General features: G+C 38.0%; 1 protein-coding gene across 3 annotated transcripts in view; it reads right to left on the bottom strand.

Moving 5' to 3' along the window:
- Window positions 1-344: 344 nt before the first annotated feature.
- NARS2 (asparaginyl-tRNA synthetase 2, mitochondrial) overlaps window positions 345-26,204 on the bottom strand; it is a 141,810-nt gene continuing 115,950 nt past the window's right edge. For 2 of the 3 annotated variants that reach the window (XM_082660926.1, XM_082660927.1), the window contains 3 exons: window positions 13,274-13,371; window positions 10,739-10,765; window positions 4,795-7,462 (listed from right to left, as the gene is read on the bottom strand). In XM_082660926.1, the coding sequence (XP_082517052.1) occupies window positions 7,318-7,462; window positions 10,739-10,765; window positions 13,274-13,371 (270 nt within the window). In that variant the 3' untranslated portion in view covers window positions 4,795-7,317. Of the gene's footprint in view, window positions 699-2,872; window positions 2,941-4,794; window positions 7,463-10,738; window positions 10,766-13,273; window positions 13,372-26,204 lie in introns of those variants that run through there. The other variant, XR_014297122.1, reaches the window with a different exon arrangement.

Below are 26,204 nucleotides of genomic sequence, written 5' to 3'. Positions count from 1 at the left end.
AATCTGAACTTTTAATAAGCTCCCCAGGTGATTCTTATGCATAATAAACTTTAACAAAGATTATACAAAATGGGAGTCCCTGAGACGTGGGAGCATATCCTATTTTTCTCTGTGTTCACAGAATCGAGCACTTAACCTGGCACAGTGCGTCTACTGAACTGAACTGAATAGGCCAAAGAGATTTTTAAAGAAAAGTCGCTCAATTCCACTGTCCTGAAACAGCTGATTCCATTTTTTCCCATATGCTTCTAGTCCATGTGCACAGCTTTTACACTGTTGTAACTGCAAAGTACAACTTAAAAAATTTTCAACACATTTTCTCTTATAATTTTTATGGCTATAAAACATTTCATTCAACATGTAATAAATATCTTACTTCATACAGATTTTTTTGAGTTTTGAAAAGGATTCCCTTAGGAGACCTCACATTTGTGTAGTGTTGTCAACTTATGAAACCCTTTCACACAGTCTTCGCCGTTTCTCACAACACTCTGTAAGTTAAATATCATCCTCATTTTGCAGATAAGTATACAAACTCAGAGATAAAATAACTTGCTCAAGGTTCCACAGCTGGTAAGTAGAGCGTCAGACATAAACCAGAGTCTTCTCCCTCTACGTCTAATACCCCTTCCAAGACACGAAACATCCAGCACATTTTCTGGCAGGAATCTGACCCGACAGTTTCCTGACGCAAAAACCTGTAACACAGAAGGCAGAAGATGGAAATTACATTTAAAGAGATCGTTGGCCAGCCGTATCCTAACTGTATAAGGAATCCGTTTCTGCCTTTTGGGGCAATGCAAAGAAAATGTAGTATCAGTAGAAATCTTCAGTAAAGGAACTTACTGTTCTTCAACAACAAATCTATATATGACCCAAGTCCATTTCTGCAATCCCCAAATAAAGGGGGTTGGTACTGCCCTGAACATTCTGAAACTCTGAGATCTTTCAGCAGTATTACAGATACAGGAGGAGGAACAATTACTATAGGCTGTAAGACAGACAGGGAGGAGGCACTGGAGACTTTAAGCTCTTCTAACGTCAAGACTGGTATCACAGGGTACTTGGGTAGCAGCTGAGTGGACAGTGAAAAGAAGCATTACTCTACTAAGAGAAAGGCCCACCTTAAGGATACTCTGCCTGGCGAACACCCTAGTGGGGTGCAGCTCTTCAGGGAAGGACAGACTGTCCCAAGTGAGCAGCTACAGAAATTCTATTCTGGAGAAGAAAGTGTGTGGCTGTTTCTAATTTATTATATTTGCATGCCATGGAGAGGCCGGTTCTGTTACTATCAGGTCACAATCAGAGTTCTCCAAGTATTTAAAAAAAGTTACCTCTTAAGACAGACAGTTCTTAATTCACTGAAGGTTCAGTGGGTAAATTAGTAGGAACTGGGAAAAATACAGAGGAGGGTAATTTATACATCATATACAGGGGAAGGGATATGATCTCTAAGAGATTTTTCAAATCTAGGATCATTGGAAAACAGCAAACCAGCAGTTCTTGTTGAGCCAGTGTGCAGAGAAGGTTCTGCATGTGGCAGAAGCCAGGTTCTGCAAAATACAGTTCTGTGTACATGTGTATTTGTAGCACGAAAAAAACCTTTGCTGCACGGGCCCACCAAGTTTCTATTTTCAGAGTATCATCTTGAAATATCAAAGGCTGATCACTTTGGGAGGCTATTAATAATTCCTATCAAAGTTCTTTCATCTACCTTTCTATGTATATTCTAGGATGATCCTAAGAGGAAAGTAGGACAAATGTGAACACAGACTCATTTAAAAAACTGCACAGTGAGCTTAAGTACACTGCTGGGTCTGGGACTCTGTATTCCATTTTCAATGTTTCTCTTTACTAGAATGTATTTGGGCTCAACCATCATTTTCCATCACATTCTTAAATTTCTTCTCCCTGTACAGAACAAGGAAATCAGAGGCCAAAGTGTGTTTTGCACTGGGGCTTAAAAGGCAAGATTCTTTGATTATGATAAGAAGTTCAGTGCTTTCAGTTTCTCTGGAGGCTGAGAGTGGTGAACTTTATTTGTAGTCTTACTCCCCCTCATTATTAGGAATTCCTAATAACCAATCTCCATAACAAATAAACTAATTTAACCAAACAAATTTCAGGCACAGTAAGCTACAAAGGAACAAGGTCCACAATATATTGTGGACATGTTAAAAAATACTGTAAACTGTAAAGCAATGTCCAAATGATAGTCATATTATTAATAACAATTATGAACAGTAAAGATGTAGCAGAAGGATATTGAAAAGTCATAAACTATGTTAATTCAGTGATTAGCTGCCTGAATGGCAGCTTACGAACCATCTAAACTCCTGATTTCTTTACAAAGGTCCCCCAGAAACTACCACACAGTGTACTAATAATGGCTGTAAATCCACTGGATTCCAAAGCAAACTGCACAAGAGCCAGCTGGAGTGTTAGCTGATCCAAGGGGCAATCCAGGGCTCCTGACAATGGTGGAATGTCTAAGTTTCTGGAGGGGTGCTAACCATGATCTAATAAGACCTGTCTTACAGAAATCCTACTGAAGTATTTTGGTGTAGGGTGATTAAGGTGGCTTTCCACTCTTTCCTTAATGCTTTTGCCATCTTTTCATTGGAATTGAAGCTGGCAAGAACTACTGTCAGATATTACTCCTACCTGTTTTCTTTTTATTATACATACTTTAGATTGCAGACTGAATACAAATATTGATCAGAAGCCAAAACGCCCCAGACATTTCTTATCAATTCAATCCAGGCCAATCTGTCTTTCAACTCTGCATTTTTATGTTCTTGCCTCACCACTTACTCAAATAAATATATGAATAAAATAACAATCCAAGTAAGCATCTCTCATCTATAATTACCTGAAGAGGTTTAAAGAAGGGTAGAGTTAATCCATCTCACCAGTTGCATCTTCAATGCCTGTTCAGTCCTGCGTGAAATGTCTAGATTCAATTTATAGAGAATATGAATGTATAACACTGTAGAGGGGTGCTTCTAGCAGATTCTGTTTGGGAGGGACAAAAGGTCAAACCATTCCTTTGCTGTTCTGTGAGAGTTAAGAGTCTCTGGGCTGGGTCAGAGGGTAGGAGAGCTATGTCTAGATCTGGAATGGATCACTCACACAATTAAGTTCTTGTCAGACCCTCCTAATCCCCCCCCAACCCCCCTGTCAAAAAAACCCCACAAACCCACGACAGCACAACTTACGCAGGCAAGCGGACAGCCAGATGGAAAGTAACTATTTTTCTCCACCTTCTTCAAAATTTGAAATGAGAATGGGAACTAATGATGGAAAAAAACATTTCTAAGTTTTAGAATACACTCTTACTTGGGTTACTATTTTGAGGTAACGTTTGGAAACCTTGGGAAAGCAGAATCTGATTTTTCCCTCATTGGAAACTGGTTACTCAAGTGAAAATTAATACCCTCAAACCCCCTTTTAACTCACAAATTAAGCCCTATGGTATTATAGAACAGACCATCCTTAACTATTAAATCCACATTTTTGTTCATTATACATAGAATTATACAACGCTGTTTCTATGTAGAATCTGGATATTCATATATCAGCTGACAAGCCAACATTTAAAAGGTTTTCTTCTGTTGATGCTGCCTGCAAGCAATGGTTTAGTTTTGGCATTTTCATCATCCTTGTCTGACATTAGTGCTTGTTTTTTGTTTACTTATTGGTAAAATGTAAGTATTGAGCCAAAGGTGTAAATGACTAGGCTGTTTGAAGTGGCAAGTGTCTGGCTTCAACCAGATACTCATTATGTGATCAACTGTGAAAGAAAAGAATGAACACATAAGTATGAAGGTTCGGAAATACACTGCTGGAGACTCAGATAAGGAAGAATGTATGTTTGACTCCTTGAGAAGGAGCCTTTTCCACCTCACATACACACACATTGAACACACTTAAGTCTATTGTTAAACTTTCAGCGATTGACCTCATTGTAAGTTTTCGGAGACCTAGTATGTACTAAAATAAAATCTAAAGGTCACACTTTAAATCAATTATTATTAGTGACGATGTCCATCACAAATTCCTAGAAGATTAAGAGACAGAAGGATCCTTAGAGTTCATCTACTTCAAAGCGACAGCTCTGCAGATGAAGTAACTGGAGGCCACAAGGATGATCTTGCCTAATGCTCCACAGTTCAGCCAATGGTGGCACTGGGACCAGAACCTGGGGCTTCTCTCATTCAGTATTCTTTCTATCACTGTTATTTTTGATGCCATCATGTTAACATCACAATTCTGACTGGCTCCTCAAAAATCACTGCAGGCATGATCCCTAATAGCCTTGGAAACTATTAGTGCATCCAGGTTTTGGGCCTGTGAATGTTTGTGATTCTTACTCCACAAAATACAGTATCAAGACTTAAAAGCCAAATCAAATTAACTGATGTCACAAATGGTTTCTCTAACCCTAGGGGAGCACAGGCTCGGTTGTGTGTTTTGTGGCTGGAGGTGATCGTTCCCCCCCAAGTCGCTGCTGACAGTGTCTGCCCATGTGTTCTCAGGCCCATGTGTGTAGCCACAGCCACATACTCAACCTGCTACGACAGAGACAGCCTTCACTGATTTCTAATAGATGTGCGTGGCAAGCGCAGTGCCATGGACAGGTAAGAGGGACTACAAGGCAAACGTAAGAAGAGGAACAGAATCTGAGTGCTTGACCTATTTTATCCAAACAATTGTTTCCCAAACACTACCACAGGGTTGTGTTTTGTTTAACATCTTTATTGGAGTATAACTGCCTTACAATCGTGTGTTAGTTTCTGCTTCACAACAAAGTGAATCAGCTATACATATACATACATCCCCATATCGCCTCCCTCTTGCGTCTCCCTCCCTCCCACCCTCCTTATCCCTCTAGGTGGTCACAAAGCACCGAGTTGATCTCCCTGTACCACAGGGGTCTTGATTACAATGAACCTGAAATCTTATAAAATACGGTATATTTTATTATTTAGCGACTTCAGGGAAAGGGAGAGCTGATAGTGCCACACTTCTTAAAGAATTACTTCTTCACTAATTTTTGGGGTGGGAAACTTAGGTACCCAGCACAAATGGGTAAATAATTCATATAAGAAAATGTTTCCAATTAAATAAGATTTATCTTTGTGTGTGATTTTTTAAACTATACTTTAACAGAATTTAAAAAATAAGTTACATATATATATTTCATTGTTTATATTCTTAAGCAGAACCTAGTAAACATAAGTAACATGTTTTACACAGAAGAAGAAGAAAAAAAAATGGTTTCTCTATTTTATCTTCCAGGTCTAAGGTTAAATATCGCCTTTTCAGGGATGCCCCCTCTAGCAAGCTAATCTATGATTGCCTTGTTCTTCATAAAATTTTATAGCACATACCATATTTTGAAATAATACATTTGTTTGCTTATCATTGGTATATCTTCCCTAATAGACTGTAAATCCATGAAGGCAAGGGTCAGTTCACTACTGTTTATGTAGCACCTAGCACAGTCTGTGGCATGTAGAATAAGCTCAGGTAATATCTGTTGAGTAAACAAATGAATTTATCTCTCTAACCCGTGGTTGAGGCAAGCCTTATGGAAGCTTTAATTTTTCCTTTTATCCTGTCCTAAACTTGGTATCTAAGCCCAAGGATTAAAGTTCCAGGGAAGCAGATTTTAGCTCAGCAGAAGCTACCAATTAGAGAGCTTCAGAAATGGAATGAGCTATTCTGTGGGGTACTGGGCTCTTTGCCAAGAGGCTGCCAAGGTACATAGGATCCCTCTGCTTTACATAGAAGTTCGACCTTGACAACCTCTCAGCGTCTCCTATGACTTCCAACTCTAGGTTCTGCAGTTCTTTCCAGTTGTTTGATTTTGAGTTAGGTTAAAATAAAGTGCATATAGAAACTCATTAGGAAGTGACCTAAGATAAGTCATCTAATGAGACTTAGAAAATTGATTATTCAGGCATGCATGCCTTTTTATAATTATTTGATACATATGAATCCTACTGAGTTCACCATTTGCCATAAGCCCATATATCTGCATCTCAACGAAGACTAAAAGTAGAGTTAAAAAAAACTTGTGTAGCATTTCACAGTTTTAAACACACACACACACACACGCACACACACTTCCATGTAATTACTATATCAAGTCTGTGAGGAAAATGATGCATGAGCTCATACAGAGTAAGTAGCTTATCCAAACTCATACTTGTGACTGCTAGAACCGTCAGGTCACGAAGTCCCAAATCAGTGATCTTCTCACTCTAATATGCCCTGTTACTTTTTGACTCCAGAATTATCCTCCCTTTACATTTAGCTATATATCCTCATCTTGGATGCAAAATACCTTTCTTCCAAATTTCACTGGGAAAAGGCCAAATGGAATTTAAAAACCTGTTTTTTTCTTTCATAGGTATCGAAAATCTATTTTATTATCAGAGACGTTATAAATATCTAACATGAACTAACTGCAACACAACAGTGATTAGTTTAAATAATACATCTTGTTAGCTTTTATAATTTAGGATCAACAGTTATTAAATGTGATTTTTCATGTAGACTGATGAAAAAAGATTTCAATTCACAATAGCAATTTTCTTAATTCAAGACCCGAAAAAGGAATATTTTCTTCTGTAATGTTTAGTAAAGCAATGAGAATAAGATGGGAATTTATCATAGGTTAAATGGGAAGGGAGAAAAGATCCAACAACATTTTATTTTTAGCTAGTAGTTGCTTCTCAAAGGTCACAGAGGGCAGTGGTCTACTGATTAAAGACAAAGTAAAATACACAATTTTGGGACTTCCTGGCAGTCCAGTGGTTGAGACTTTGCCTTCCAGTGCACGGGGTGTGGGTTCGATCCCTGGTTGGGGAGCTGGGATCCCACATGGCTTGCGGTCAAAGCATAGAACTGAAGCAATATTGTAACAAATTCAATAAAGACTTTAAAAAAATGGTCCACATCAAAAAAAAAATCTTGAAAAACTAAAATACACAATTTCATCCTGTCCTAGAGTTTGAAAGGACCTTTGAGATCATCTAGTTCAATTTCTTCATTTTGTTTTTAATTGACACAATAGCTTTGAGATTCTATCTGCTATAAGTACCTCTTCTTGATGGAGTTCATCTTTCCATGAAATGCCTTCAACTTGCAATGAAAATCATGATCACATGTATCTTTCATGTATCTTCTGGCATGACAATTACATATTGAAAACTTCTGCATTTCAACAGTTCAAACATGCATTCTCCTGTATGTATATTCATGTGCAGTACCTCTGGCACAGGGTGGTTTTCCTTAAGCAGTCTTCAGCTACAAAAGACACGAATGAGTAAATCTTGGAAAAGGGATAACATCTTTGATATTGTCAATTCCCAAGATGCACTGCAGATAGCGTTCAAATCCCATCCCAAAACCTCCATGTGGCACAGATCCAAATTGACGGAGGTCCAGATACCTAATTTTGAAAAACAGAGAATCATTACCTATAAACGCTTCATTTAAGATCAGATGTTATGACAGAATTTTATGTTTCAAAAGTTTTTTGCAATCATTTGTTATCGTCACATCACTGCGGTAGACCAGTCTTTTTACAGAGAAGTTAAAGTGATCTGTCCAAGATTACCCAGGCAAACAGCAGCATATCCTGTCATGCATTCATGGGCTTTGGTCACTTGATCCTTATTCTTTAAAGTTTGTTAGATGCTTATATACAGAAAACTTGTCTCATGAGGCTACAGGAAAATTTCTCATAACTTATTTTTCTTCAAATATATTCCTCTTCTATGTCTTGGTATATCTATGATAATGTTCTTGTTTTTCCTTACCAAAATTATATTGTTCAATACACAGAGAAGGGTGAAGAGTTTTGCCTGATGTATTACAAAAAGAGACCCCCTACTAGACTAGACTGTAAGCTACATCAAGGTCAGGAACTGCATCTTAGCCAACCTTTATCTCCAGTGACTGTCTGGGAATAGATGCTCACTATATGATGATTTATTGTTTGAAGGCATAAAAATATACTCTTGAGCACTGGAGTGAAGAAAAACTTTGACTTCTCTGCTTTAAGCCTAGTAGAAGATGTCCAGAGTCATTTTTCTGAAAGGCTACACAGCCTCTGAAGCCCATCCTTGCACATTCTATTCCCACATAAGACTACATGCTAGAAAATGGTATGTTCATGATTCAAACCCGGATTCCAATACACCAGCCTGGGATAAAGTTGTTTTAGGAACGGAAGAGAAGGAGGAAGACTCCATAACTATTTTTATTGTCATTTAATGGTGGGAATTCTTGAATTATACAATATTGATTAAAATAAGTTTATAGTTTCTTGAATGATTTGTAAAATATACAAAAATACAGCATAAAACTTAAGCACCACAGCTGGTAGTCATACGGCTCCTCAAGGATAAAGACTATAACCTTTTTCCCCACTATTAATAACAATGACTACATGTATTGGTATTTTAGGCAATTAAGATTAAGTACTTCTCTTTCTAAAATAAAACACAAATTGCAACTAGGTGAGTTACAACCAAGTGAGCGATCAATAAGACAGGAGTTAGTATTTAAGAACTATCAGGAATAATGGAAGGAACACAGTCTTGAGTAATTGAAATGTTTGGTAGCTGAATTAACTTTAAGTTCATAAGGCATGGGGGCAGAATACACTTTGATTTAGTGAGAAAATGAGATGAAGGGCATGTCAAACCACCTGCCACAAACACCTGCAGGATCTGAGTCGGCTGCTAGAAGTCCAGTATCTAGCTTTAGCTGGCTTTAAATTTCTCATACATCGATGTCAAAACACTGGCATAAATGCCTGGAAACTGAATTCAGAAGAGGGATTCTGTCTTTAGCATTTTTCTTGCCTTTGCTTTGACAGATGGAAAAATCTACTTCTAAAAACAAGTTTTCAAAAGAATCTTTATTTGATTGTTGTTATATTGATTCTAGGGTAGCCAGATTATAGAAGAGATGGTACAAAAATTATGGAACTAGTTACAGATTATTTGCATGTGGCGTGTAGAAACAGGAAGTGAGAAAATTCTTAGACACCTGGGGTGGCTATTCACAGTTTGGTAGAACACTAGGAGAGATCACAGACTTGGAGATTTTTAAGGTCCTTTCTGCCTTAAAATGCTATGATTATCATATAAAAGAAAGCAGATCCCAACTGTTAAAAAAATAAAATTCAAGTGAGTAAATTTTTAAGATCTTAATTGGCTTTATTCAGTGATTCATGAATCAGGCAGTATCCCATCTAGCAATAGAAAAGAGTTCTGAAGAGCTCTACAGAATGATTATAGGCAAAAGGGGGTAGGACAAGGAAATTACTAGCAAAGAGTGGGTGGTTTCAGGCAAGGTCGCCTTCCTTTAGGAGATGGCAGGGGTCTATCAGGCAGATTACCTCACCAGTGTTGACCAGGTAATTTTAGATTCCCTGGTTCAAGATTCCACTCCTGGGAGATGTCAAAACTATAATTAAGTTAGGTATTAAGTCTCAGTTTGGTGATGTGAGCTTAGTACAAGTGACTCCATTTTGAGCCTGCTGTCTCTTTTATTAACAAAATAATAAATATTTATATTTGGAGATGTTAGGAGTTTGAAAACTTTAGTTGGGAAAGAGTAGTATTGAAATGATTAATAAAGACCAGAAAAGGTCTAAACCAATAATTAAGATTTATATATAACTAGTTTTTATACACTATGAATATTACCTTGTAGACAGAAAGAAACTGAGGTAAAATGCATAAGCTTGACAATCAGGCTCATCTACCTAATAGCAAGACTCAGAACAAAAGAAGGAAAGGGGGACGGAAACTTAACTAAGCTTCTACTCTGTGTAGATACTTAACCTGTATTGTTTCCTTTCATCCTAACAATAACCCTGTGAAGTAGATATTATCATTCCATTTTATGGCCAAGAAAACCAAGACTCAAGAGAGATTAAATAGGCCAAAGTTCATTACTGATAAATAATGAAGCAATCTAGGGCCATTACTTGAACCCAATTTTAGGCTTTTTGGCATCTCTGAAATCAGCTCCTGCATTACGAAAAGGCAAGTGTGTAATTTAACCTTTCCTTCTCCTGAGGACAGCAAAAGAATTAATAATTTTGTTGATATTATTATACTAAGATCCTGAAAGAGTCTTATTACACAAATATAAATAAATAAGTTGTACATACTGTAAAGTACTTGAAGAAAGGGTCTGCATAAAGAACACCAGAACAACTTAGGAATGCAGACAGATGATCTTCCCTAAGCAGCTTAGATTTCTACAGTTGGTGGAGACCTCAGGGACCACTTAGCTCAAGCTCCTAATTTCACACATAGAGAAAATGAAGCATAATGGTTAGGAACAAAGTCCCAGCTCTATGCTTCTAACTGTGTGCTCCTGCTTAAGTTAGTTAACATCTCTAGGCCTCAGGCCTGGAGGGATAATAAAAAGAGAATAAGAATAGTACCTTACTAACAGGGTGTTGTGATGATTACAGGAGACAATATACATCAAAATTTTAACACAGTTATCTGGCACACAACAGGTAATAAATAAATGACAGACATTATTATTACTACTTTTCAAAGACTCAAAGGGAGTAAATAATCTGAGAACCTGTTCATTGTTTTAACACTCTTCTATAGCACCCTGGAAATACAAGTGAAAACTATTTCACACTCAGACCCACAGCTAGAATAAGAGTCATCAGGGGTCACATTCTCACCATTGGTAGGCTTCTGTCAGTCCTGACCTGTAAAAGGAAAACAACAAAATTATTTCGGAGAATGGCAATAAGATAAATATACTAATCACCAAACATTTATTCTGGGTTGTGTGCACAGTGCTCTTTATAAAGAAGTACACACCAAAACCTGTGCTCTTAAATAACATGCAATGCAGTTAAGAAGCTGAGCCTTTATTAGGTGGTAAGAAAGGTAGGATAACCAATAGTAAGAAAACCAATAGTCCAAGGTATTATCAAATAATAAATGCTATAGAAGGAAAGTATGGTCCAGAGCCCAAAAGAAGGGCTTCATTTGAGATAAATTTATCATCCTGTGACATAAGAAAAGTACTATTACTACTATATAGGGTTGTTGAAAGGCACACACAGACAAGTGATGTAGAGACACAATTTTCTTTCCACAATATTAAAACAATAATACAGATTCTGAGGCTGCCTTCATAACATGGCTGCAAATTGGTTTTTGCCAATTTGAGAAATGTTAATAAAACTTAAAGCTCTTAGTACTCATGAAATTTAGTTTCAGCCCTTACAAGTGTTTGGGACCACTGTGTACCTCAAAGTGATCAAGATTATGAAAAATTCAAATATACAAAAATATGAAAAACATGAACAGAAGTCACAGACAGATCTCTGAGACAGGTAAACACATATATCCACTTCATTAGGAAAGACAAATTTGGATATTATCAGATATTAGGTAAACATTTAATGTTATGAGGAAAGGTTTCCTGAAGGAAGGAAGCAAGCAAAGAAAACAGACCAATTAATCTTTCAACAGATGAAGTTCCTTGCCATGTGTGATTTTTATTGTGCTTTAAAAAACAACAGAAAATCTTCAAATTCTTTCCATCTAAGGAGTTTTACCATCACTTCAATTCCACGATTTTTCCAGGACTTTTTAACACTATAGTAATACTAAGGAGTTAGTAGTCTATGTGATAAAAGAGTCCTCCCAGAACATATTTATCCCCTTTCTTCTGGACGCTAACCAAACAGAGCCGTTCAAATGATTGGGATTACAAAACCAAGTTACTCAACAGATTCATAGGTTCGGATCTTGGAAAATCAACAACTTTTTAAGCATTTCTCCATTAGGAAAAGAAGGTCTTAACAAATGGCTAATTTAATAAACATGTCAAACAATCATGACTTTTCCAGGTTACTGTGAAACTTAGTATTATCTGGAGAGAAAGATTAAGCCTTCAACATGGGAAAGTCATTTTTTAAAATAGTCTGGCACAGTAAAAGTGGAAACCATGGAAAACAGAGCTTTATAACCTTGGTTAGTTTAGGAAGTCATTGTGGGTTGTTGGCTGACCATGCATATACAGGAGTGGTGGTTCGATTAGAAACATGATTCCCTCCTCCTCATATCCAAAACATTTTCTGGTGTTTATGGATACATTTCCCAGGTCTCAAACAGTGAGTTAAAATAAAGTTATTCAAATACCTAAATCAAGATGCTTACATAGTAGAAAACCTGAGGAAGGGAAAACTGCTTATTCTAAATGCTAGCTTAGTGGATATTTTTAGTTTCTTTCTCCCTCCATCTTTATCCTTTCCCTGGTTCAGAGCCTGTCCTTATGCCCTGTAGGAGTCTGCCAATCATAATTTAGAGTTAAACACACACACACACAAAGTGAAGAACAAACTATAAGGGGGAAAATTTTTTCTATCATTAACTTTTTAAAAAAAATTTATTTAATTAATTAATTTATTTTTGGCTGCGTTGGGTCTTCGTTGCTGCACATGGGCTTTCTCTAGTTGCGGCAAGCAAGGGCTACTCTTTGTTGTGGTGTGCGGGCTTCTCTTTGTGGTGGCTTCTCTTGTTGAGGAACATGGGCTTTAGGTGCGTGGGCTTCAGTAGTTGTGGCACACGGGCTCTAGAGCACAGGCTCAGTAGTTGTGTCACATGGGCTTAGCTGCTCTGTGGCATGTGGGATCTTCCCGGACCAGGGCTCAAACCTGTGTCCCCTGCATCGGCAGGCGGATTCTTAACCACTGCACCACCAGGGAAACCCCTCTATCATTAACTTTTTTTTTTTTGCGGTACGCGGGTCTCTCCCTGTTGTGGCCTCTCCCGTTGCAGAGCACAGGCTCCGGCCACGCAGGCTCACCGGCCACGGCTCACGTGCCCAGCTGCTCTGCGGCATGTGGGATCTTCCCGGACCAGGGCACGAACACCGTGTCCCCTGCATTGGCAGGCGGACTCTCAACCACTGTGCCACCAGGGAAGCCCTATCATTAACTTTAAAAAAAGCTATTTCCATAGGGAGAGATAGATACAAATAGTGGCAAAAAATCATTGTGTTTCATATAATAGTTCTAGCCTTTCAGAAAGAGAAGCTCAGAGAGGTTAAGTAACAACTTGCTCAAGGTCACACAGAATCTGAGATCCAAGTCTGTCAGGAGCTACGGCCCATGCGCTATTCTCTGTTAGTTTGCCATGACTGCCTTTGAGTGCCCCATCCCCAATTTCTGAATTCTGTTTCTTCTACGTCTCACCAATACCTGGCCAATCGCTGCTCTAAGAAATGGTACCGTTCTTCTCTGAGGCTTCCCCCAAAGAGTTCTCCAACTCCAGGAACCAGAAGATCAACAGCAGCAACCTAAAAAGGAAAAAACTCATAAACAACATTCCGTTTTCAGAGCATTCCAACAACTGTCAGCTTCTGAAGCAAGTGGAACATTTAACATTTTGACAACTGGCTATTTAACTGCTTACCAGAATCTTATTTATGTTACCTGTTCATGTTCCCTGTTTTAATACCAAATGTTTAATATTATCTTTAGAATACAAAATGCAGGTGGACAGTTTCCCCTCTGGCACCATTTATGCAGTATACTTAACAAAAATGTGTTTTCTGCACAAATGTGAGACAAATGTTAATTATAAAAATGTGGTAAGTATTAAAAATTATGAAATATTAAAAAACACCTATTAGCATGCAGAAGCAATTACATGTTGGCGTATTTTCTTTCAGGTTTTTCTTCTTATATACTTAAAGAGTATAGCAGAGATCAAATTACATATAAAATTTACCATTCTAATTGTCTTAGCTAATATTATTTAATAAATATTTTTCCTATGTCAGTAAAAATACTTTGCATACTTAATGTTTTAACAGCTTCACAGTTTATTGTTTAGAAGTATAGTTTATTTAACTTCTTTCCTTTTGTTGAACATTTAGGGGTGTGTGTGTGTGTGACAGCGTGTCTGTCTTTTCTCTTATAAATAATGTGGCATTGAAGTTTTTCTTTAATTTGAAGTACGTTAGGACATGTAAAATATGTTCTGATCATTAATCAAATTAAAACAAAGAGATACCACTTCGGAGTTATCAAAATGGTGAAGATAAACAACATAAACAATATGGATTAGAGAATGCATAGACCAATACTCTCGTACATCTGATACAACCTTTCTGGTGAGCAACTTGGCAAAAGATAATCAAAGCCTTAAAAATGCAATATGCTTCGACTCAGCAACAGGAGTTCTAGGAACTAGTTCTAACAAAATCATCAGAGATGCAAAAAAGAAAAAAAAAAAAAAAGATCAACGCACAGGATGTTATTTGTATTTTCTTATTTTCTGCAATAGAGGTGTGTTACACTTTCATAATAAAACAACAAAAATTTTTTAATAGGGGAAAATGGTAGCTTCATGTTTTAATTTGTATCTCTTCACTTACTAGTAATATTTACTTTTTGAGAATGTTTATTTGCTGTCTATATTATTTTGTGACTTAGCAATTCTTTTTTTGGGGTGGGGGGAACAAAGGGGGACCAGGCAGACATTTTTAGGGCCAAGAATCTGAAGGCACAAAACTCAGAAAAGATTTATTTTACAAATGAAAAATTAGAAACCCATAAAACACATTTAATAACACACAAAACACTTAAGCTTTAAATGTCACGTTATATTATGAACTCTTTTCTTAAACTCTGCCTTACTTTACTATTAAGCCATTCTCCTGTTTCCTGATTTCAGAATTTTTGACTGATGTCTAGTTTATAAATAATTAAAATAAAGAATGTAGTAATTTAAGAATGTGTGCCAAATGCTACATAATCCTCAGTACTATCATTAAAGAGAAAACACGAGACATGATTTTCATCCATCAGCTGAATCAAAGTGAGAGCAAATGGAAATTTACTAATGGTTTCTACTTTTATAGAATCTCCTACCACTCAATAAGCTTGTGAGGAGTAAGTGTACAAACACGCCTTTTTCACACTACCACTGCTGGTTGACTACATTTTAGTAATTCTTCTATGAACCTGAAGACCTAAAATGAACAGGCAAGTATTTTAGAATGTGGATTTGGTGACTCAGACAGGATAGTAGGTAATGAAACACACAGCTTTGGCTAGGTAAACAAGAGAGCTTTACTAATGTGAAAAGCAAATTCTCATAGGCTATACAATTAATAGAGCTGGGCTCCAATCAGGACCCTGCAGTTACCCCTTCTTTTCTCAGAGAAAGGAGAAGATCAAGGGAGTTTTTATGGCCACAGAAGGACAGGTATCATTATTTACTAGTATACTGCTTTTAGACATGGCTAAAATATGCTACGAGCTAAGAGACACGTGATGAAAAATTTGTTCTTAACGTCAATCCAGAGTTTTAAATTTGGAGTTACAGGCAATCAGGGTTAGAAGAGAACAGACAGCCAAGTGGCTCTCTGGCCTTTGCTTGAAAATATTTAAGCAAATATTTAATATAATTACACTAACTGTTTACTAACATTTAATGTACTATATTAATATTAATAAACTTAACAAATATTTAACAAAAATATTTAAGGGAACCAAGACCCCTGAAATATAGCATTCCATCCTTGTGTAGCTCTGTCAGAAAGGACAGGTATATTCAAAATCTATCATTTCAACGTTTTTGAAGTAAGGGAAACTCCAAGGTACAAAGGTGTACAGAGATTGATTCCGGTACTGCAAGTACCTGCAAAGCTTTAAGAGCCAGAACTAAAAAAGTCCACTGCCTCAAAAGCAAACAAAATGCTGAGGAATCAGCTATTACGGAAGAATAAGAAGTAGGAAGTCCAGCAGAGGCTGGTGGCCAGCGATGAGGAAGTGAGGCAACCTTGATGCATCAAACAAGAGACCCATTTCTTGCTTGGTCCTGCTGCTAACACAGCTAAAACAAGCAAAAACCCTTTTTGGATCTTAGCATTTTTTGCAGGTCTAAATTATGTCAACTTTGGACCGTAGGTTTTTTTAATGCTATTTTCAGAGGAGTGTAAGACTCATATTTATCTTTGATTATAAACCTCCTTTGTATTAATATTTGATTTCCCTCTATCTCCCAACAGTTATACTCCCCTAGTTACGACAACCAAAAAAGTCTCCAGACATTGCTGAATGTCTCCTGGGTGGGGGTAAGGGCGAACAAAATAACCCGATTGAGAAATACTGCTTTACATCAATGAATTGGATTTTTAAAACTTATGCTGCATGTCCATCCTGGCTTGAAACGATAAAAAAGGCTTCTTTCTGAGGTATTGCTGATCTTGTGGCCGATGGGAAAAAAGAGCACGATGAGAATGTAGTAAAAGCATTTGTCCAGAAGTAATGTATGTAGGTCATGTTTGCTCCCAATTGTTGGCCAATGTAAGCCACATGCAAGTCACGAAGCTCATGTCAATGGGGCAGGGAAGTAAATACCCCTGCCCCCACCTCCCGAGGGCGGAGCAGCAACCATTTATGTATAATAAAACAATTTACCAGGTAGCTTTTCCCCCCACCTACTTGGGCTCTTCCACTTCCACTTTCCCAACCAATTTCTCATTGTTAATTAGAATTCAGGTCAGAATAGCAGTTCCCCTATTTCCTTCCTCTGTACTCTGGGAAAGGAACTTATCAGTAGGAAAGAACTTACCAAATAGTCTATTTTAGTTGAATAAAAAGTTTAGAAGATCAAGTCCCACATCACTACTAATTTTGTGACATGCAGAAGGAAGACATCCTCATCTATGTCCTTTCTTTGTCTGGATGGTCTGAAAATTCACACTCTCAGGCAGGAGAATTTCCTGTATGTTTTCTTGACATGGAGAGTAAAGTTGCTTCCCCTCCTAGGAGCTGTGTACCTTTTAAGTAAGGCATTCCACTTAATGCCTCATCAATGTTCCATGACTACAGGTTACTATTTCTTTTTTATGAAGGATAGATATATCTCTTGGTGAAGAAAGGCCCACAAAGGCCTTCTTCTCCTCTCTTCCTACATATAATCTTCTTCTCTTTTCTGTTACTTTAGGTTTCCCTTCAACAATATCAGATCTGTTTACGTCCTGCTTTCCTTTTATAATGAGATCTTCCAACCTACCTAGAGGTTCTGCACACTTTCTGAGAACCTATAGTATAGTAAAGTATTCCTCAAATATAAATAATGACATTTACATCAGTAGACACAGAGTGGCACTTTCTTCTGATATGATATAAAAAAATACTGCATTCCCTAAAGATCACTATAACAATCCCCTCAATTTCCACACTTCTTAGTTAAGGCTGAGATTCCAGATAGGATTCTTCTATCTGTGTCTCCACCTGGTAAGTACTGGGCTAATTACTACAGAACTGCCTGTTTCTCCAGGGCTCTAGGGGAGGTAAAAGGCACATACAGATATAATACAAATCATGACATAGGGGTGAACAAAGTACAAAATGTGGAGCGACTCACACAAATTTCTTAAGAAGTAATGAGAAAAACTTGGTTGTGTTTGCCAAGTGACGGGTGGTAAGGCAGTTAGAGTGCAAAAGGTTGAAAACAAGCAAGTTGCCCAGATCATTAGCAGGTGATTAGTTTGCCAAGATGGGCTGGCAGGTCTGTGGTTTACAGGAGTCTAAAGCTAGCTTAAAGAGCCAGGGGCTGAGCAATCCTGCCCTTGATGAGGAAGTGAGAACCCACAGGCTGCACAGGGAAATGTCCTCTTAATTCAAAGCTGACCAAATTTCACTTAAAATCTCCACTGTGTTCCTGTGCATCTTTGGGAGACTTGAAATAAATAGAAGGACTTTAGTTCTGCTGTCCTCTCACTCTCCTACACAGTTCTCAATGAAGGCTACAAATTATATATATATATATATATATATTTTTTTTAAGCTAGAAATATTTTTACTACACCCTTCACTAACTTCTTTAGTCTTAAGACTTATTCCACTTTGGGCACATCTTCTAGGCCAGAATGCTGTCTGGCACATCTTCCTCCACTGTGTATGAGTTTTGATTTTGCTCAAGTCACACAGCTACAGCAGCATGCTGTCTAGAAATAGTGTGTGTTGGTATTTAAGCTGAACAGCCCTGGTCTCTATTTATGACACTCCCTTTTGACTCCTACTCTTTGATTCCAATAGTGTACTGAAAAGAAAACTCAGCCCTTGAATTAAAAAATGAACAGGCTAGATAGGAACAAGGCCTTTAATATTTAATATATAACCTCTTCTATGCTAACTTCAAAGAGAGGGGAAAAAGGTTTAATGTCCCATCTTCTGCTACCTATTTTTAAATATTGATGAAAAACAGAAACCGAACACCTCCCTATTCAGTTTCTCACAGGTGCTACCAACAATGGAGTAATATTATGTACTATTATCAAAGGAAGAAGACTGTTTCACAAATCACAGGAAATAAATTTGTGGTTTAAGCCTCTATGAGCTTTTGCTCTAACTGCTGATACAGATAGTATCTGGCCCCTAAAAACAATGAGGTGCAGCTAGGAAAGAGAGCCTTCCAGATGCGACAGTGTGAAGATGCAGATGGGCTACATGTAGCAAGGAATGAAAATGGCCTTTGGATAGTAAAATGGCTAGTCTGGGAGCATTTTAGATGGACTGAAATGCATACTTTCTACTTCGACATAAATTCCCAGGATAGTCATTAGTCCTAGATATGGGCAAAATTGGAAATTCCCTTCATCACTATTTCTGTTGGTTTGAGGGTCAAGTTATTTTGATGCAGGTCGGTTAATTAGCCCCAAGCTCAGGGAAATTCATTAGATACCCCTTGGTTGAGTACTCTCCCTTCCAAGTTGACTTCGCAATATGTACTTTACTGAGTGCCCACTAATGCTTTAATTTTTATGATTTACTAAGTAATACTGATAAAATTAAAAAAATTAGAACATTACCCGGTGATCTTGGCATCCTATCAGGGACTGTTGGGCAGTCACTTTTCATAATCACACATGGCTTCTCTGTGAAGCCAATACCCTAAATGAATATTTGCCACCTGCCTTTGGAGGACTTATGCAGGACCCAAATTCAGGGGCATATAGTATTTTGCATGTTTGCTTAGATTCATTTTATTTAGGCCCATGATCTGTCCCCTTCAAATGATCAAATATGTTTGAAAATTTACAAGTTATTCTTATATATCCAAATGAGCAAAGACTTAGGCTACCTGAGATCAGAGAATTTTAGAGCTGGTTAGTACATTGTAGGTCATTTAATCCAATTCTCTGGTTTTACGGAGGGAGAAATTGAGGCTCAGAGATTGGAGAAACTTGCCTAAGGCCATAAAAATAACTAGTAAGAGAGGTGGCTTTCAAACCTGGCACTAGTAACTTCTTAGTCCAGTGTACTTTTCACTATTACATGCTGCATACCATTATTAATATTATTGTTTTTTGGAGGGGGTGAGGGAAAGAAAGAAAGAAAAAGAAACTATACCTGTAAAAATATTCCATATTACTATTCATTACCTCTGGCCAAATGTTACAAGCACAGGTTACACATTCCCCTATACTTCTCTCTTGATTTTCTAAAGAAGGCAACTGTGAAACACACCTGTTTTAATTTTTTTAGATTGAATTGCACCCTTTGCAGAAACTCTTGCAACCCTACTCATAACCCGTTATTGCACCCCTACTAAAAGAAACACAGAATTTAGTTAGCTGACCCAAAGCCTGTTCATTCACCACTGGAAAAAAAAAAGTAGGGATGGAAGCAGACACTTTATATTAATATAGGTTGGTTGAAAAGAAATCTAGGTTGCTTATGAATCAGTGTTGTATATAGTTTAAGCAAATTATATTTTAATAATTTAGCTCTGAGAAGCTATAAGCTATAGCACTGCATAAATTACAAAAGTACACTAAAGTTTATTATAATGCCTTCAGGTTTCAGGCTGTGAGACCACATTATTAGAGAGACTTGGGACTTCCCTGGTGGAGCAGTGGTTAAGAATCCGCCTGCCAATGCAGGGGACACAGGTTCGAGCCCTGGGCTGGGAAGATCCCACATGCCACAGAGCAACTAAGTCCGTGCACCACAACTACTGAGCCTGTGCTCTAGAGCCCGTGAGCCACAACTACTGAGCACACGTGCCACAACTACTGAGCCCGTGTGCCGCAACGACTGAAGCCTGTGTGCCTAGAGCCCATGCTCTGCAACAAGAGAAGCCACTGCAATGAGAAGCCCGTGCACTGCAACAAAGAGTAGCCCCCGCTCGCTGCAACTAGAGGAAGCCCGCGTGCAGCAACGAAGACCCAACACAGCCAAAAATAAATAAATAAATAGAATAAATTAAAAAAAAGATAGACTCGTCATAATGAAGGCCTCCCGGTACTTCTAAAGGTACTATCTGTGACTGCAGTCTACGAGAGAACTGCCTTTTAAGGAATCTTATGTAATGGCACGTTATGATGTGGCATCCCCCACCGCAACACACACACATTTTAACGTTACTGGGCTGTAACACAATAAAGATTTTATCAAAATTTAGAACGAAAGGGGACTTCACACTTATTGACTACCTACCACCTCTAACAGTAGGCTGTGTACTTTTCATATATTATTAACTATGGGTTAATTCAATCCCCATGATCCTGGAAAATATTATCATCTTATTTTTACAGATGGGAAAATAAGACTCAAAGAAATTAGGTGGTTTATCTAAGATCACATAGTTTATAACACAAAGACCTGAGACCTGAAACCAAGAGTGCCTGATTCTAAAGCTCCTGGACTTTCCTATATGCCACGTTGCCATCACTCAAAAAATTTTGAGTAAAAGCTGCTCTTTAGCTTCCCAGGAACTTCCTTAGTAAATCACGTCACTTTCTCACTACTTCTCCACTATGGGTCTAAAACTGTGTTGGGCTTGATTCATCCACCCATTCATCCACCCACCTACACATCACCAAATAGATATCACGTGCCTGCTATGTCCCAGGCATTATGCTAGGCACTAGGATACACTGATAAGTGAAAAAAAGGTCCTCAAATCCTTTGGCATAGAGAAAAGAGTCACTAATTAAACAGTCATGCAAATAACTGTAAAATTACAACTGTGTTAAGGATTATGATGGATTAAAAGTTAGTAGTTCTGGGTCTGAAATTCAACATGGTACCACTGTACTGTCTAACAGGTCTCTGACTCAGTCTGGAGGATCAAGGAAGGTTTCTCTGGGCAAATGATTACTGAGAAGAGATCCGAAGAGTAAGTAAAATTAGGTGAAAAAGACTGTTCTAGATTGAGGGAAGACTATGTGCAAAGATCCTGTGATGAGGGAAAGTCCTGCCTATCTGAAGACACGAGACGGGAGCAGCCAGACTACACTGGGGCTTGTAGGCCAAATAAAGGATCTTGATTTTTATTCTAAGAGTAATGGGAGGCCACTGAACGGTTTTTAGAAGGGAGAGAACATGATCAGATTTACATTTTCTAAAAGCTCATGCTGAAATGGGGAGAACGGACTCAGAGGAAGAAAGAATGGATACAGGAAGACCAGGCAGGAGGCTACTGAAGTAGTCTGGGCAAGAGATAATGGTATGTTAATGCAGAAAGGCAAACGTGGAAATAAAGAGAAGTAGATGGATTCGAGATTTATTTAGAAGTATAAAAATGACAGAACTTAGTAATAGCTTCAGTATGGGAAGTGAGAGAGAGGAAGATTTCAAAGATGACTCAGGAATCTGGCTTGCACAATTAGATGAGCACAGAATATTCAAAGAAAATCAAATGTGGTGGAAGAAGGGGAAAAGAAGTGAAATCATGGGTTCAGTTTTGGGTATGTTAAGTGTGAGATGGTTTTACAATATGTAAATAGCAATAAGATGAGTCCAGAGCTCAGAGGAAAAGTCTGGATTCGAAACATAAATTTCTGATTGTGTGAAAATATACAGTAAGCTGTGGGTACTGATGAAATCATTTGGGGAGAGAAAAGAAGACCTAGGATGGAGGCTTGAGGAATTCCAACATCTAGTGGCTTAGTAGAAGAGGATGAACCTGTATAGGAGACTGAGAAAGAATAACCCACTGAGAAGGGAAGAAAACTGGGAGAATGCTGTCACAAAAGCCAAAGAAGGAGGAAGTGTTAAGAATAACAAAGTCACAAATAGTGATGAATAAGGCTGAGAGGTGAAGTAAAAGACAGACTTCTTTAAAAAAAAAAGTCTGCTGGGCTTAATAACATAACAATTATTACAGAGCTTCAGTGGTATGATGAGAGGGAACGATTAGTTGTCTGAATAGAAGTCACATTAGAGGGATGAGCAATGAGTGGCATATACGGTGGTGGTTATAAAACATTCACCATCCTGAAAAAGAACCTCATGTGAGAAAGCAAAACTTATACAGAGACTACAAAAAATAGATCAATGCAATCAGTTTTACTAATTCTTTAAATACTATAGAAATCTAGAATAAAGGAAGGCTCAAGGAGACTGGGTAACCTAGGGAAGTCTTCACAGAGAAGGAAAGCCTTAACCAGAGTATTTTTTTTTTAACATCTTTATTGGAGTATAATTGCTTTACAATGGTGTGTTACTTTCTGCTTTATAACAAAGTGAACCAGTTATACATATACATATGTTCCCGTATCTCTTCCCTCTTGTGTCTCCATCCCTCCCACCCTCCCTATCCCACCCCTCTAAGTGATCACAAAGCACCGAGTTGATCTCCCCGTGCTATGTGGCTGCTTCCCACTAGCTATCTATTTTACATTTGGTAGTGTATATATGTCCATGCCACTCTCTCACTTCGTCCCAGTTTACCCTTCCCCCTCCCCGTGTCCTTAAGTCCATTCTCTAGTAGGTCTGCGTCTTTATTCCTGTCTTGCCCCTAGGTTCTTCATGACCATTTTTTTCTTTTTTTTTTAGATTCCATATATATGTGTTAGCATACAGGATTTGTTTTTCTCTGACTTACTTCACTCTGTATGACAGACTCTAGGTCCATCCACCTCACTACAAATAACTCAATTTCGTTTCTTTTTATGGCTGAGTAATATTCCATTGTATATATGTGCCACATCTTCTTTATCCATTCATCTGTCGATGGACACTTAGGTTGCTTCCATGTCCTGGCTATTGTAAACAGAGCTGCAATGAACATTGTGGTACATGAATCTTTTTGAATTATGGTTTTCTCAGGGTGTATACCCAGTATTGGGATTGCTGGGTCGTATGGCAGTTCTGTTTTTAGTTTTTTAAGGAACCTCCATACTGTTCTCCATAGTGGCTGTATCAATTTACATTCCCACCAACAGTGCAAGAGGGTTCCCTTTTCTCCACACCCTCTCCAGCATTTATTGTTTCTAGAGTTTTTGATGATGGCCATTCTGACTGATGTGAGGTGTTACCTCATTGTAGTTTTGATTTGCATTTCTCTAATGATTAGTGATGTTGAGCATTCTTTCATGTGTTTGTTGGCAATCTGTCTTTAGAGAAATGTCTATTTAGGTCTTCTGCCCATTTTTGGATTGGGTTGTTTATTTTTTTGATATTGAGCCGCATAAGCTGCTTGTAAATTTTGGAGATTAATCCTTTGTCAGGTGCTTCATCTGCAAATAATTTCTCCCATTCTGTGGGTTGTCTTTTCGTCTTGTTTATGGTTTCCTTTGCTGTGCAAAAGTTTTTAAGTATCATTAAGTCCCATTTGTTTATTTTTGTTTTTATTTCCATTTCTCTAGGAGGTGGTCAAAAAGGATCTTGCTGTGATTTATGTCAGAGTGTTCTGCCTATGTTTTCCTCTGAGAGTTTGATAGTGCCTGGCCTTACATTTAGGTCTTTAATCCATTTTGAGTTTACTTTTGTGTATGGTGTTAGGGAGTGTTCTAATTTCATTCTTTTACATGTAGCTGTCCAGTTTTCCCAGCAACACTTATCGAGGAGGCTGTCTTTTCTCCATTGTATATTCTTGCCTCCTTTATCAAAGATAAGGTGACCATATGTGCATGGGTTTATCTCTGGGCCTTCTATCCTGTTCCATTGATCTATATGTCTGTTTTTGTGCCAGTACCATACCGTCTTCATTACTGTAGCTTTGTAGTATAGTCTGAAGTCAGGGAGCCTGATTTCTCCAGCTCCATTTTTCTTTCTCAAGATTGCTTTGGCTATTCGGGATCTTTTGTGTTTCCATACAAATTGTGAAATTTTTGGTTCTAGTTTTGTGAAAAATGCCAGTGGTAGTTTGATAGGGATTGCACTGAATCTGTAGATTGCTTTGGGTAGTAGAGTCACTTTCACACTGTTGATTCTTCCAATCCAAGAACTTGGTATATTTCTCCATCTATTTGTATCATCTTTAATTTCTTTCATCAGTGTCTTGTTATTTTCTACATACAGGTCTTTAGTCTCCTTAGGTAGGTTTATTCCTAGATATTTTATTCTTTTTGTTGCAATGGTAAATGGGAGTGTTTTCTTAATTTCACTTTCAGATTTTTCATCATTAATGCATAGGAATGCCAGAGATTTCTGTGCATTAATTTTGTATCCTGCTACTTTACCAAATTCATTGATTAGCTCTAGTAGTTTTCTGGTAGCATCTTTAGGATTCTCTATGTATAGTATCATGTCATCTGCAAACAGTGACAGCTTTACTTCTTCTTTTCCGATTTGGATTCCTTTTATTTCTTTTTCTTCTCTGATTGTTGTGGCTAAAACTTCCAAAACTAGGTTGAATAAGAGTGGTGAGAGTGGGCAACCTTGTCTTGCTCCTGATCTTAGTGGAAATGCTTTCAGTTTTTCACCATTGAGGACGATGTTGGCTGTGGGTTTGTCATATATGGTCTTTATTATGTTGAGGAAAGTTCCCTCTATGCCTACTTTCTGGAGAGTTTTTATCATAAATGGGTGTTGAATTCTGTCAAAAGCTTTCTCTGCATCTATTGAGATGATCATATGGTTTTTCTCCTTCAATTTGTTAATATGGTGTATCACATTGATTCGCGTATATTGAAGAATCCTTCATTCCTGGGTTAAACCCCACTTGATCATGGTGTATGATCCTTTTAATGTGCTGTTGGATTCTGTTTGCTAGTATTTTGTTGAGAATTTTTGCATCTATGTTCATCAGTGATATTGGCCTGTATTTTTCTTACTTTGTGACATCTTTGTCTGGTTTTGGTATCAGGGTGACAGTGGCCTCGTAGAATGAGTTTGGGAGTGTTCCTCCCTCTGCTATATTTTGGAAGAGTTTGAGAAGGTTAGGTGTTAGCTCTTCTCTAAATGTTTGATAGAATTCGCCTGTAAAGACACCTGGTCCTGGACTTTTGTTTATTGGAAGATTTTTAATCACAGTTTCAATTTCAGTGCTTGTGATTGGTCTGTTCATATTTTCTATTTCTTCCTGGTTCAGTCTCAGAAGGTTGTGCGTTTCTTAGAATTTGTCCAGTTCTTCCAGGTTGTCCATTTTATTGGCATATACTTGCCTGTAGTAATCTCTCATGATCCTTTGTATTCCTGCAGTGTCAGGTGTTACTTCTCCTTTTTCATTTCTAATTCTATTGATTTGAGTCTTCTCCCTTTTTTTCTTGATGAGTCTGGATAATGGTTTATCAATTTTGTTTATCTTCTCAAAGAACCAGCTTTTAGTTTTATTGATCTTTGCTATCGTTTCCTTCATTTCTTTTTCATTTATTTCTGAGATGATCTTTATGATTTCTTTCTTTCTGCTAACTTTGGGGTTTTGTTTGTTCTTCTTTCTCTAATTGCTTTAGGTGTAAGGTTAGGTTGTTGATTTGAGATGTTTCTTGTTTCTTAAGGTAGGATTGTATTGCTACAAACTTCCCTCTTAGAACTGCTTTAAGCAGAGTATTTTTTTTTTTTTTTTTTGCGGTACGCAGGCCTCTCACTGTTGTGGCCTCTCCCGTTGTGGAGCACAGGCTCCGGATGTGCAGGCCTAGCCGCTCCGCGGCATGTGGGTTCTTCCTGAGCCGGGGCACGAACCCATGACCCCTGCATCGGCAGGTGGACTCTCAACCACTGCGCCACCAGGGAAGCCCCAGAGTATTTTTAAGAAGTGCAAAACTGAATGACTGAAAGGTGTTCTACTTCGGGAAATTATGAGAGGAATACATGGTGTGTGTGTACTGGGGAAGGGAGGTGGAAGTGGGATAGGGTGGAGTCATACAAAAGCCAAGAGATACAGACACAGGCCTCTGTTTTGTGGTGTAGGCTCAATATTGAATTATCTAAGATTGGATAA

Source organism: Grampus griseus, assembly GCF_964374135.1.
Source record: "Grampus griseus genome assembly, chromosome: 8".
Taxonomy (NCBI): domain Eukaryota; kingdom Metazoa; phylum Chordata; class Mammalia; order Artiodactyla; family Delphinidae; genus Grampus; species Grampus griseus.
This window is presented reverse-complemented; position numbering and strand designations above follow the sequence as displayed.